At 38.5% G+C, this 14,282-nt stretch overlaps 1 protein-coding gene across 1 annotated transcript in view; it reads right to left on the reverse strand.

The window, feature by feature from the left end:
* The window catches only part of LOC124157835 (titin homolog), a 401,563-nt gene that overhangs the window by 27,387 nt on the left and 359,894 nt on the right, over positions 1-14,282 (reverse strand). The window contains exons 38-41 of the mRNA XM_046532910.1: positions 12,746-12,952; positions 10,062-10,201; positions 8,213-8,464; positions 2,579-2,747 (exon numbers count right to left, since the gene is read on the reverse strand). Coding sequence (XP_046388866.1) covers positions 2,579-2,747; positions 8,213-8,464; positions 10,062-10,201; positions 12,746-12,952 — 768 coding nt within the window. The remainder of the gene's footprint in view (positions 1-2,578; positions 2,748-8,212; positions 8,465-10,061; positions 10,202-12,745; positions 12,953-14,282) is intronic.

Genomic DNA, 14,282 nt, shown 5'->3' on the forward strand with positions numbered 1-14,282 from the left:
CCGCGACTTCGATTGTGGAGGTCGTCTGGAAATAGGACGTACTTGACTCACGGTGAGACACTCGGACTTCCTAAGCTCCTTAAATCGCCACCACAGTCCCTCTCTCTCTCTCCATCCCTCTCTCGACTGCTTTCCCACCAATCAACCGACCGTGCTCAATAAGACTTCCGCGGTTCGAACTGTCAATGCGAGCGGAAGAGGGTGACGTCATGTGCGCGGAGACTGAGGTAACGAAAAGACAATTGCGAGTCGGGGAGGTGTCAGTGAAATTCCATCCTCTCTCTCTGTCTCATTTCGTTTTTCTTTTTTCCCTCCACCTCCTTCCTTTCCTCCCCACGCCTCATGTCCAAGCTCCTCATCCATCTCCTCCGCGCAAAAGATTAAGGAGGGTAAATTGAGATTTCCGGGATTAAGATGGATTTTCAAGAACGATAATACCGTGGGACTCACGAGGATTATAACCTCATTTAAAAATCAATGAAGGGGAGTGAATCACCGTCACTGAGGAGGCAATTTCGTAAGATGTAGCTTATGCAACGGTAGAAGCGGTTGGGTCAGCCTCTCGAATGTTTGAAGTGAACTTCTCCTTAAATGACGATCGGAGGGACATGTAAATTTTCAAACCGGAAGGGAAAGTTACAATCTGTAAAAATTAATGTTGTACGTGTATTTGATAGGAAAAAAATCACCTCAAAATTTCGTTAAATAAAAAGAGAACAGTACTATGAATATGTTTAAATTTTAATTAACGAATATGCAGTTCTTCCAAGTCCCTGTTGAGAGGGCTTGATCAAATTTTCCCCAATATAAACTTCCGTTTCCCGATATATTTCACTCATTACGGTATCTTGAAAGCAATTAAAAGTTTTCGACCAACTAAATTCCTTAAAATAACTATAGCTATACATAAAAAACTAATAATCGCTAGTGTTAGAATACAAGATATTGAAAAATAATGTGCCAATAGGTCCACTTACGCCGCTAAAATATCGACAATAATAGCATTAAACTCATTCAGCGACGCAATTCATTGTGCTTTTAAACATAAACCAATTCATTAACAGAACAAAATTTAGCTAAAGGCTCAAATAAATAATAACTTGAAAGACCTAGATAAATGAGATAAAAATGAATAAAGAATAATATTGCGACGGGATACATAATAAATATGACATGCTTCTCCACGATTGGTAAATACAACAGAACTGATTCGACTGAGGAATATACTAAGCCTATATAATCCGGATTAGTAGTTGAAGAATGAATTGAGGATGAAATGATAGGAATAATGAAGTAGTCTATTACCTCAAGAACTGGTAAGATTCCAAGATTGCAAAAGAGTACGATACTAAGAAATATGAAGTAGATGAGCTGTAAAAGCCATGGAAAGCTAAGTAAGGATATATCTAACAAATGATGTGCGGTGCAAAATAAACAGATTAACTAAGTATGCCCGCAAAAAAAGCGTAAAACATTTGGGTTAATACTTGGGCTTGATCATTATGTGTAATAATATAGTTTGGTTAATCATATTATTTCTCATGACATCATCAAGGCGTTGAAACACGCGTTGAATGCATATAAGGTGTAAATAAAATCGATGAAACGTATGAAGCATACTTGTATGGAAGAAGGATTGGTAATTTTTTCATTGTTCTCTATTAGGCTCCTCCATGAACGATTAATTGCGGCAATATTATTTTGTAGAACACATTCAATAGACATGTAAAGATCTTTGTAGAGTTGACAGGCTAATCCATATGCATATTTGTCTGAGGTATGCTTCGTGTACGTTTTACGTGGCAATCTAAAGGTAGGTATACGAAGAGAGGTGATCAATTTACAAAAGATATCCGATGTATGTCGGAATACTACTTGCAAACTGTCCCCACGAACATAAGAACATGTCAAAGCGAGAATGTACTGCATTTTTAACGAAAGTATAGTTTTCACGAAAAAGGAGTGAATAAAGACGAATGAAAAGAAAAGAGAAAAACCTTCACTTTCGGACCAGCAAAAGACCGGGGGTCAAAGGGGTTCAAACTTCCCCGAAAATGTTTTGCAGGTATGGTCTAAGTGTAGCCCCTCCAAATGTTTTCCCCTCTCCAAGTATCATCCTTCCGAATTTTTTTTTCTGTTCAAGGCCTTGCAGTAGCAATTATATGGAGCTTAAACGCTAGATGTCCCAAATAAATTAAATAAATTTACTTTCCGCACGCACATAAGTTGATGCAGAAAACTTATCTTCCCTGAGGTCTTCGTAATTGTATGTGCTATCGAGATAGGATTGATGTGAATATTAAAAATGATAATATGAATATGAGAGTGTTTATCGGTAAATAAAAGCAGAAAAATCTGTTTACATATTTGTACGGAGCAAGGGACCAAGCCCCTTTTCTTTGTATAACACCTTGATTTTCAATAAATTAACATCTAAAAACATATTACCAAAGTATTTAACAAACTACACACTTGCTCAAATAGAAAGAAAATAGTCGTAAAGATAAAAAAAGAGGAGCCTTTTTTTTTAAACTTCGCTTCAATTCAGGGCAGGGCGTTTTGATTCGAGTCGACTTACCTTGCACGGCGAGCGACGCAAAGTGGCAGTCACTCCCCAGGCTGTTTTCCACGGAGACCACGTACTTCCCACTGTCGTCCGCGGTAATCGCCGAGAGGTAGAGGCACGACAGTCCCGTCGTGGTCTCCACCCTCACTCGATCATCTTTCCCGATACCCAACTCACGGCCCTGAGGAAGCAAAACAAAAAAATCAGTCGGTTATCCACGATATTCTGAGAACGGTTGACCAAATAATGGAGGACAACAAGAAAGCAGTGCTCTGGGCATGGGCGTCCCAGCGAGGGGCAGGGGGGGCAGCTGCTCCCCCCCCCCATAGAAGCAAAAACCGCAGTCTTTAAGCAAAATTAGTACTGTATTGAAACGGAAGTATTCAACAAATTTTCTTTAAACCCACGAAAAACGATATGCATTAGTATAAGATATGTAACTAAAATAAAACTATTTTTTAAAGGAAATAATCTCATAAACTAATACAGCGCTGTTATAATTTTCTTAAAAATTTGGTTTCATTCACCTTTTCAATGCTAAAATGTCACAACTTGGCTTGCCCCCCCTCTCTGCTTATGATCCTGGGTACGCCCTTGGCTCTGAGGGATAAGACACTTGAGCAACTGGCGAAAATTAAACCGTTACGGTAAAAAATCTCACCGTTTCATGTCCACATGATAATCAAAAAGTGATAAAATCATCAAGCGGCTAATTACATTGGTGGACATTAAAGGAAGCCGAAAACTGAAACGGAATGGAAGCGATTTTTGAACTCCCTACTGAACAGAGGCATGACGGGAAAGGGGAGAACCTATGAGAAGAAGTAGCGTAACTATGGGGAACAGAGACATAGAAACCCCCTTAGAATTCTCGTCTCGCTTATCTATTATGATAGTTCACCTGCAGTTTAGTGATAGAAACATGACAAATAATAAATGCAGCAAAAGTTTCCTAAAATAGATTCATGTTATAAAGCAAAATTTCGTACTATCCGCTGTGTTATGGTATTCAATCTGATCTATCCCCATCCAAAACGGAGTCCTAGTTACGCAAATGAAGAGTACCGTATATCCACTGGCGCGCCTGATATGGTTCTACCGTTACACCAAACTTTTCACCAACGCATTTGGTATTCTAAGGGTACTGACATAGTGGTTCAAGGGTTCCACTCCATATTTGAATCCACAAGAGGAGACGGGGGAAAAGTATGCAGAGTCAATTTCCGTCTGCCAGCGCTCGTTATGCGAATATAAATGGGAATATAAATATGCATTCAAAAGCAACAGAAAAGTGGACCATTAAATTTAACGCAATGGATAATCTTTAATTATGGCGATGTGACTACTGACAGCATTACATATTTTCCCATTTTTTGTATGTATCTTAAAAAAAGGATGAAATTTGAGATTTAAATTGCTAATAGTAAGTAGAGAATGATAATAAAACGACTAGCCGAGTCCAAGAATCGTTCTGGAAAATTACAGCCATAGTGGACTTTATCGCAGTCGTAGCGGTGTAAGTTGTCTAAATATGAGCCATTCCTTAAACAAGGCAACGCTGAATTTGTGCACGAATGCCATCAGTAAAGATAGCTTTTATATGATACTATATAAGATTGGCTTAACCAACGCCTGCGCGCCAATTTCCTTCAAATATTATTTGTGCCCACATAACACGGCTGGCAATTTCTTGGTTCAAAGTATTTGAGTCCCGTGATCAACGTGTCAATAGCATACATTTTTATGACAATAATGTTTACGGTTTATGGGTCTCCATTTTCATCAGCAAAGTTACAACAAACTGCCATAAAAATCAACGAGGAAATTCTATGTGTATCCATGCGAAAAGGAAAGAAGTTTCTGTTTTTGTAAAACTACTTTAAAACTTGGTAAAAAAACAACTACTTTAACATCAAGATACATACTTTTCAACTAACAGTGTTGTGTTAAAACAACTTCCTTGCAATTGAAGGCTCATTCAGCACCATGTCATTGATACTAAGGTAGGCTAAAGAGATTCTTTACCATTAAAGCTCAGTGAGTAGTAGTACTGTCCAATCTGTGCACATGACATGACCACTGAACTTTTTGAAATCATTTAAAAAAATCAACACCCTGATATAAAAACATTTTTCCAAGAGCCAACCAAGTGTTCGCTTCATTAGAGAGAAAAACCTTGGCCATGATAATTAAATAAAATCATTAAAATAATCTTCCTCAAACCTAAATTCTTTAGATAAGAGTGTAATTTTAAATAAGTTAGCATTTAAAAGCACAACAAAAAATATTTCGCAAACTACACTCTTGCAGGTATAAAAAGAAAAATAGTGACAAAGAAATAAATATACTATTTTTCACCGCGCTTCAATTCAAAGTAATCCCATTTAATCCCGAGATGGAAATTTTTAACTTATGTGGCGCCACGAAACACAGGGCTTAGGAAGACTAAAATATTGGTGGAGAAATAAATAAAGATGTCTGGTCTAGTTTTAATGTACTAGTCTGTTCATGATATGGTGGGAGAGAGACGGAGACAAACGGACCATAAAAGAGTAATAAGACACCCCTCATTCTTGGCGACCAATACGATTGCCTGATACGTTATCTGGCAATACGAGCGTAATCTACTTCCTTATCTCTTTTGCCCATTATATGGGGGTCCTCCCGCGACCATAGCTCAATTGAGTCAATGTACACAAAATAGTTATCAACTAAAAGTAATGTTGTTCAACATTTTCTTACCATTCAGGATAAATTCTAAACATGGGTATGCAAAAAAGTACTCACTACGGTTAATAATAGAACTAATTAATAACAAATATTTTCAAACTGATGGGAAAATATGGATGATGCAAAAAAATGCAAAGCTTAAAAAAAACAGATATTTTGCCAAAAAAGCTGATAGATCCCTTTTAGAAATAACCTTTTATGGTCTTAAATAGTTAAATACGAACTAATGGCGAACGCACACTCCTGTTTACTAAAAAATCTACATAGAAACGATGATAGGTTTAAAATAATGAAGAATACTGGTAAAGGAATCGCAAAATATAGCAAACCTAGAACTTGTCCTCACTGAAGTCTGCGTATTCCAAACTTCTTCATTCAACCAGAAATTTCAGATTCGAAAACAATGCATAGGCGTGAGACAGCAATGCACGAATCAGCTTCATTCAAGGGCATGTTATCACCAAGCTACCTAGGAACACGTAAACACTCTTGCACAGAAGACTGAAGCCGAGAATTTGAATTTATAACGATTGCGTGCTAATGACTGCTTGGAATTCACACAACCATTTTAGAAGAGAAGGAAGCGTAACAGGAAAAAAATTATGGCGAGATAGAGATTGTCCTTGAAGCCAAATTAGCATTGCGTCTTCAAGCTCGCACTAAATTAAGTGCTTCCGTTGGTCGCCTTGTCTACAACTCAATCACTTTCTTATTTAGTCTTGACAGAATTGATACAGAAGGATTTCGAAAGCTGCTAACGGGAGGCACATGAGAACACTCAACTTAGCATTTCTTTGGTACTTCAGGCTAAATTTATCACTTCTTGCCTTTCTTGAGGTCGATAGAATTTACAAACAGCTAATGGACCTATAGGAAATACGTGCTGCAGATTCAATGAGCGGTAAGCGTACGACCCATGAACAGTCGTTTTCAGAATACTATTAGAAAAAAAAATCGCTTAAAATAAATGAAAAGCGGACCACAAAAGGAATGGCAAAAATGGAAAGCGTTAACCCTTTATCCAACGTCAGAAAATGAGAAAAGCTCAAATTATATCCTTTAGAGATTTCAACACTCGATTAATATTTCAGTGGAAGCACAAAATAGCAATAGAGTTGGGAAGGCTAACCACCGTATCTACACGAATGTTACGGATACCATTTTCTCGTTTTCTAAAACGAAATTGATGGGGAAAAATATGAATACATAAAATGATGGAATATCTTAGAAGGAAACAAAATTTTCCGGCGAAATTTAGTCTACTACACGACAAACACCTTACTTCGGTGGAAAAAAATTATTGGAGAGAGAGATAAGAGAAACATACTGTAAGACTAAAAGATTCGTGATGTAATTCTTTCACAGAACATCTTAATTTTAAGGGAAAGACTAAGAAAATAATTCATTGAAGCAAGCTGTAATTACTCCGTAGTTTGACAGCATTTTTTCCATTTATTTTCTTTCAGTTTTACTTTTCAGGGTGTATTACCCTTACTTAATGCACGCGGTAGTACTCTATTTCACTCGTCTATTTTTTCCAGTAGCATACGATATTAAAAATGTGGAATATCCCCAAGTATATTTATATTTTTGAGGGGCAGCGTGGGGGCATAGTGGATGGTGCTTGGCTACTGCTCGAGGGCCCCGAGTTCAAACCCCTGGAGTTCAAAGCCATCGGACATAGCCTAAAAATAACCTAGTGCGAGGTGGTCCAGGAGATGGAACTGACCACCACCAAAAATGAGTAATTTTCATACGCGTTTGTCTAAATCTAATGTGAGCCTAGGTAAGGGTGAACCTCACCCATTCAATCGTGTTTTGAGTTCGAATCATTTGAGAGTGATATTATTTCGATGTCATGGAATTCCACTAACTAACTAGTCACGTTGGTATATATATTCATTATTGTATATTACATGTCCTCCAAAAGCAGTTTTTTGGTTGTGTAGTTCTATACGGAGCTGGGACAAATGCATACGCGATAGCACATCACACCAGCCGAATTTTATGTGTCCATGCCTTAGTGTGAAGTGCGGCCAGGATAGTCGAAAGGTAGGCCGTTGCCACTTTCCCCTGGATCCTTACCATTAGTGGGCCCACAAAAATATTCTCCGCATTTTTCAAGGTGACATAAAAATGGCCCCGAGATAACACTGCTCTTAAAGTGGCACAATGGTATAAAGATGAGAAGCGCGGAGTAGGTATGTTGGAAAAAAACTTCGGTGATAAGAAAAGCAAGGAGTGTGGCAGAGATTCAGATGGAGGATTACTCCCGCTCGACTGGTCTTTCATCGTGGCGACCCACTCATTTAAAACTTATACTCACCCATTCACTCACTAATTCAACCCAAAGGTTGTGTCGTATAGGCGAGTGTAGAGCTCATCTCAGACTAAGCCACAGGCATGTGAAGCTCACATATTCGGGGTATGGGGCCAGTTCCTTTCCCTGGGCCACCTCGCTCTTCGAAAAATTTGTTTTGGGGAAATCAAAAGGTTACACCCCGGATTTGAACCCGAGACGCTTCGATCAGCAGCCAAACAGTCCACCCACAAGTCTACCTCGTTCCCTTAACGGAACTTGAACCAACTAATTGGATTTATATAGTTAACAAAGAAGAATCAAGTCAACATTTGCCTGCACATTATATTTTGATTTACCTTGGTAATATCTCAATCGCAAAATTTTCTATTCGAGACACGGGAAAATGCTGTAAAATGTCCAATCTGTGAACCATAAAAATTTCAAGATGATCTCCCTATTTTTAAAAGAAAAACAGAGTTATTTATTTATTAACGACGAAATGCCAAAATAACGCCTATCGAAGAGAGAGTGATAAATATTCTGGAGTCCTAATGGAAATGAATGCATTCCCTCTCTCTCTCAAAGCGGTGCACATCACATCGTTTCACACTCACCCCTTTGAGCCATCGCACGGTGGGAGGCGGGTGGCCGGTGAAGTAGGCGCAGAGTCGTGTCTTCTCCCCGAGGAGCGCCACCGTGTCCGATGGGCCATTGGTGAGCCGCGCAGGGGCGTCCGCCTTCTTCGCCACTTCCACCTCCGACTCTCCCGAGTCGCCCTCGTGACCTGGCGCGATGCTCACACGGAGCGACTTGGATCGGCGCTCGCTCTTCGACGGCGTCGTCCAGCTTGCTCTCGCGTCTTCCTCCTATAGCAATGGAAGACGTAGAAAGAACGTCTCAGTAACAACAAAGTATTTGCGTCAACACGTTGAAATTCAATTAATTGCCACGTTGACTCAATTAAGTCATTACAAAGTTGGAGCGCCAATGATCCAGCTAGCTAGAATACGTAAATTCAGGAAATATATATTGAACAATAAAAACAAAACCAAATCTCTAAGATTACACTTTTATTTACCTTGATAAGAAGTTTCCGAAAAAAATTAGGCATTCACTTACTCATACCGATCGATGTCCTTCCCGTATAACTTTTACAACAAGTGCGCGACGTTATTTACTATGCCTGATTGAGATGTTATTCTGATTAATGTGCCACAAGGTTGACATAGCCATTGTTTCCTCCACGGATGGGTGACTTCATAAAGGTAATATGCAAAAGTTACAAGACACGATGCATAATTTAGTATTCATCCACACCTCTTCCCTCCGGGATAAATCTTCGGCCAATAAACTATCAACATCACTTATTTTCTGATGGAAATTTTCAGTTGTGGGCTCCTTATGGTCTTTATTCCCCTTGCGTTTCTACGGTTTCTAGGTCTATTGACGAAAATCAACAAAAGAAAACGAAGAATCTAGGTGGGAGAGCTATTTGCTCATTGTTCAAGAGAACTGGAGAGACCTAATTTGATCCCGAGGTCAAATTATTATTCACAAGAGCATTTTGTTGAATCTTATGGCGAGAGAGTTGGGGAATTTGCACACTTATTAAGGTACTCAAACTGAGTAAATATTAAAACCCTAATCTGACAAACTATACATGATAAAAAATGTAACAAAAATAACAGAGCCATGTAAAATACCGGGCTTTTATGCCGCTTGCAAAACATTTACGGGATTCTGATGACATGGTAAAACCCATGAGACTAAATTTTTCCGTCGAATAGTTGCTCTGTTTATCAGCCGTTTCGATATGTGGTCACAGAGTTGGGTCGACGATTTTTGCCCTTGGCCCATTTCCTCATTCAAAAGCAGCACGAAACTCTTGTGATGACTCACGGAATCCGTAACGCCAGAAGTTTGAATAGCAGGAATGCGCGATGAAACGGATTCTTGAAAATTATGAAGCTTCCGCCGTGACGGAATATGTTATTTTCGTAAAATGAGAAATAAACTCAAACATATACTATCTAATTTCTATGATCCTCTCCTCCTTCCCCTCCCTCTTCCCACCACTCCCCACTCTTCCCCTCCCACGGAAGTGAAACGAAGATACGCAAATACACAAACATGTTGAATCTTTCTCAATTGTTAACAATCACGGTGGTATTGAAATAACAACGTCTTGGAAAAATAAAAATGACGCTACAGTTTGCTCGGGTCACTCCAAAAGATTTAAATTTGAAGCCATATAAAACATAAGGTGTACATTTTGTGCACATTAATGCGAATTTAAAAAAAAGTGATGATAATGCCGTCTCTGGAATAAAAATATGTTTATAAAAACATAGCGAAAAGTATTACTAATATTCTCAGGAATTGCAAAGTAAAGGTGAACACCACTTATATCCTATAATTTATATTAAATTATTTTTATGAGGACGATGCAATTCGGCCACTAACCTTGCGGAGGCAGGGAGACAAAGACTTGGGTTGAACTATAGGTTCTGTTGTACAGGTCCGGTCCGTGTCAGATGCCAATCGATTGCCTTTTTCTGTGCTGCGACTATCCTTGTGCATGCAACGGTCATTATCTGCGCATTCTGCCAGGAAAGAAATAGAATAAAAATCCATTAGCCAAGCACCACCGAAAATTAATATTTGCAATGCCTTCTTAAGCTCAAGAAGGCATTGATATTAGTTTTTAAAAAATCGGTATACAGATGGAAAATTTGTTTTCAGAGAAGAAGATCCTTTTACATCAAGCCACACACTTGCGAAAGAATTTCGAAAAATCACGAATATATCGGTCCTTTCTAAAAGTTTGTGACGTTATGAGAAATCCCGTATAGCGCTCAAATTGCTTCAACCATGGAGAGGGATGGGAAATGATACGAAGGAGTCATGATAATTGAACGGGAACAGTGAGTGATGTCAACGACTTTCCTCGACTATCCCCGAAATATTCTTGTCAACTTCAATATCTCGACACTGATAATTCGGAGAGTAAGCAACAGATGAAGCAAACATTCATTACAGGTTTCATTTTCTCAATAAACTTTTCAAAATGTACATGCTAGGTAAAAAATTGGTAAAATAGACCAATGATAGACGATTGAGAGTAAAATTTTGATATATATTCCAAATACAATTTTTCAAGGCAGTTAGTGTAACCAATAGCTTTCTTCGATTAGCAGAGAATCTTCACCGAATTCCAATGGATTTTATTCAAGGATGAGGTATGTGAATACCAACAATGGTTGATATGCTTACATTTTTTAGGACCATTTCAAATGCTCCATTTAAAAAAATAAAATTAAGATGTCTAGTAAGAAAAATCCTAATATGCCACTGGTAGATTGAAAATGACAGTTTTCAATGCTCTTCTATATCAAAGAAACGAAGGCCTAACATGGCCTTTTTCGTATCATTCCTTTCTCCTCAAACAAAACCAAGTTCCTCTTCTCATATAATTGATTATTCATTGAATTTTAATATAAACCTCCGAGAAAAGAATAAAACACCATCAACTCGTATAAGATTCTATTTCGAGATTCCACTTAAAAAATAGTTCAAAACCATTAAACTGAGATTTGGATAACATTTTTGTGATGATTTACAAAAAACAACAATGATGATGATAAATAAATTTATGCTCTTCGAACAAAAGAAATTTAGGAAACTGAGAATGGGGAAGCCGTGCAGGAGATTAAAGTATCAGAACAAATCCACATCAGCTTACTTCCTTCCTTGGCGCCAGCGTAGGATCGAAGAAAGCTTAAAGGTATTCTAAATGATATTTTATACTTCCATTGATAATATCGGAAAATTATTCATTTTATCGGCAGTACTCTGCCAGCGTTTTCTTTCCTTATACCACAAGGTTGACAAACTTTTCGTGTCGAAATGGAATTCAGATCTTCTGTCGCCAACGGTGGAAAGCTTGCCGGAAAATACAATTTCTTAGCTTCAAAATCGCCGAACAAAATATAAGTTATGATGAATATCTAGGTATTTAAGGCATTCATTTTCATTATAATAGGTAATGAATGATAGATAATGAATAGTAAAGAGAAGTAATGAATGCAGATCTAAGGATAGCGAAGAGATTTCTTCGACATCTCAACGCACTTAAGTTCTTCAGAACATTCATTCAAGTTTGTCTTTCCTGACGTCCCGCAACACTTACTCATTGCGGCGCACATTCATGCCCTCAAATACGCTTGAAATAAAAATGCTTACGCTAGCAACTGAAATACGCCCATGCCACTTCAATCGGTCCTTCAAAGTGATGCATGAATGAACAATTCAAAGACTACTCGCAATTCTGATGGGAACATTTCTGTTGGCGGCGTTTTGACTGAATTGGTTCAATTGAACCCATGAACTTATTGACCGCAACTTCCTTCATTTATAGGAAAACAGCCCCCAGCTGACTCGAAAGCGTTTAAATTTTCCCGACAGATCTCGCCCCACTCACAACGTAAACTATGTGCGACGCTGTTGGTACTCACATGAATGGTTGAATGATTGATAGGAGAAGCGCCTTACGATTGACGTCATTTTAGGTGTAAAAATGGAACGGAAGAGATGGAAAACATGGAAAAAGACGGAAGAGTGGAATGAAACATAGCAACGGCATTGGAGTGAGGTTATAAAAAGTGCTCAGGATTCCAAATTTTTATGTTCCCTACTAGCAAACGAGTGCAGAACCTTTCCGATAAATCATCACAGTAAGGATTGGAAAGAAAAAATTCTGGCAATTGCGCATAGACTGGACTGAAAATTCGAAGCCATGTGATGTACCATTTTTTCACTATAATCCACATTTCTGTGACAAGAAATACATACTTTCTGAAGAAGCGGTATGTTGATTGGCTGATACCATCCGTAGTAGCAGTGGTGAGTTTGTTTGCTTCGAATTAAAATTTACTTTTCATCATGGGAAGAACTCGTGCCAGCGTAAAAATATTAAAATACGGTTTGAATTTGCTTTTAAGCCTTTACATTACTAGCTTTTCCCAGCCTCAATGGATATATCAACTTAGATGAGAAGTCATGCAGATTCAATATTGGCCATAGCAGCAGCATTGAGCGCATAGTTTACACGTGCTCTGAGGAAATGTGTAGTCATTCGTGGTTCTTACCTGGGAGTACCACCACAGATGCGCTTGTCTCTGCCAATCCGAAGGCATTTCTGGCCGTGCAAGTGAACTTGCCAGCATCCTGTGGGTAGAAGACGTCGGCTAGCCGGAGAGAGAATGTTCCTTCCCCGAGGTCCAAGTGTCGGAAGTCGGCGCAGTCTGGAAGCTCCCTCCCTTCTTTGCTCCATGAAACGTCAATAGGGCCAGTACCTGAGAAATTATGATGGACAAGATATTACATAAATATGTAAAACCAACCTATCTGCTGGTCGCCTTCTCTTCATAACGATTCGTCCCAGATGTGAATTGGGTGACGAGAATTGGTGAATGATTAGGCATGGAGTAATTCAAAAGTCTAAAATAAATCAGGCATTCTGTAAAAGTAAAAACGTAAAATTAAATTTGGTGGCGCTACAAATGGAAATTTATAAAACGACCAGTTGTCCTCCCATGCACAATCATTATTATGAGTGTCAGTTGATACCATCCTTGTTAACGATTGCCTAGAAGTCGACACCAAGGAAAGTTAAGAAATAATTTTCTAATAGAATCTTACGCTTAGTATTTATAATGTTAATCGGATATAGCTCAACAAGTATTTTTTGACAATTTACCTTTTATAATTCACTCAAAACTCGTTTACATAGGTCAAATCATGTCTTAAACCTGGCAGTCATTGAACAGCACAACCATTATCAATTCGAAACTTATAACAAGAATTGTTTGCATCTTGACTATCACTTATGAATTTCACTTAAGTAAAAGACAAATTGATGCATAGGAAATACATATATTTGACAGACTTATTTATTTTTTGCTCGACCGCTGGTACCAAAACACCATTATACTGCTTATTTAGCATTGTTGTGGCTAAGGAAGCATACATCTCAATACATTAAACACGATATCCAAATTCATAGGCACGCCTACCTTCTTGCAGTATAGTTCCAGAGAATATAACAATACACATCGTTTAAGAATGAAGATTACTGAACTCTGAACAATAGGATGCTGATACCGCCTCCCCAAGGGAAGCCAAGCAATCGCACATCTGGTCACCTTAAGAAGGACCTCCAGAATAGCGCTACCTTTATCTTACCGAGAAATCGTACAACTTTTACATTCGCATGAGATTACGGCTTACATAAAATTGCTAGGATTAAAGACGACAGTTTTCACCTCAAAGGGCACTATTCTTTCTGTGGAAGTTTGTGCATTTCCCATATAAAATACCGTATATTTCAAAATGAATAGCGCGGCTTTGAAGCTTTATAGTATTTATTGCACTTAACCTACAGCTATAAATGATACATCAAATGAAAGAGTATCTCTAAGAGTTTTATTTTTTGGAAAAATTGCGCATGTGAACTCAATGTTTCCACCGCCATCTGTTAGAAAGCGATAGTAGCAAAGATGGCGACTTTTGGAGCTTTACGCCCTTTGTTCACGCAACGATTTGGGATGGCCGGTAAAATACTGGCCGATATTTTACCGGTGAAGCGCTGCTTGCACACACGCCGGATTTTTACCGGTGAAAGAA

Source organism: Ischnura elegans, chromosome 1 (genome assembly GCF_921293095.1).
Source record: "Ischnura elegans chromosome 1, ioIscEleg1.1, whole genome shotgun sequence".
In the NCBI taxonomy this organism is placed as follows: domain Eukaryota; kingdom Metazoa; phylum Arthropoda; class Insecta; order Odonata; family Coenagrionidae; genus Ischnura; species Ischnura elegans.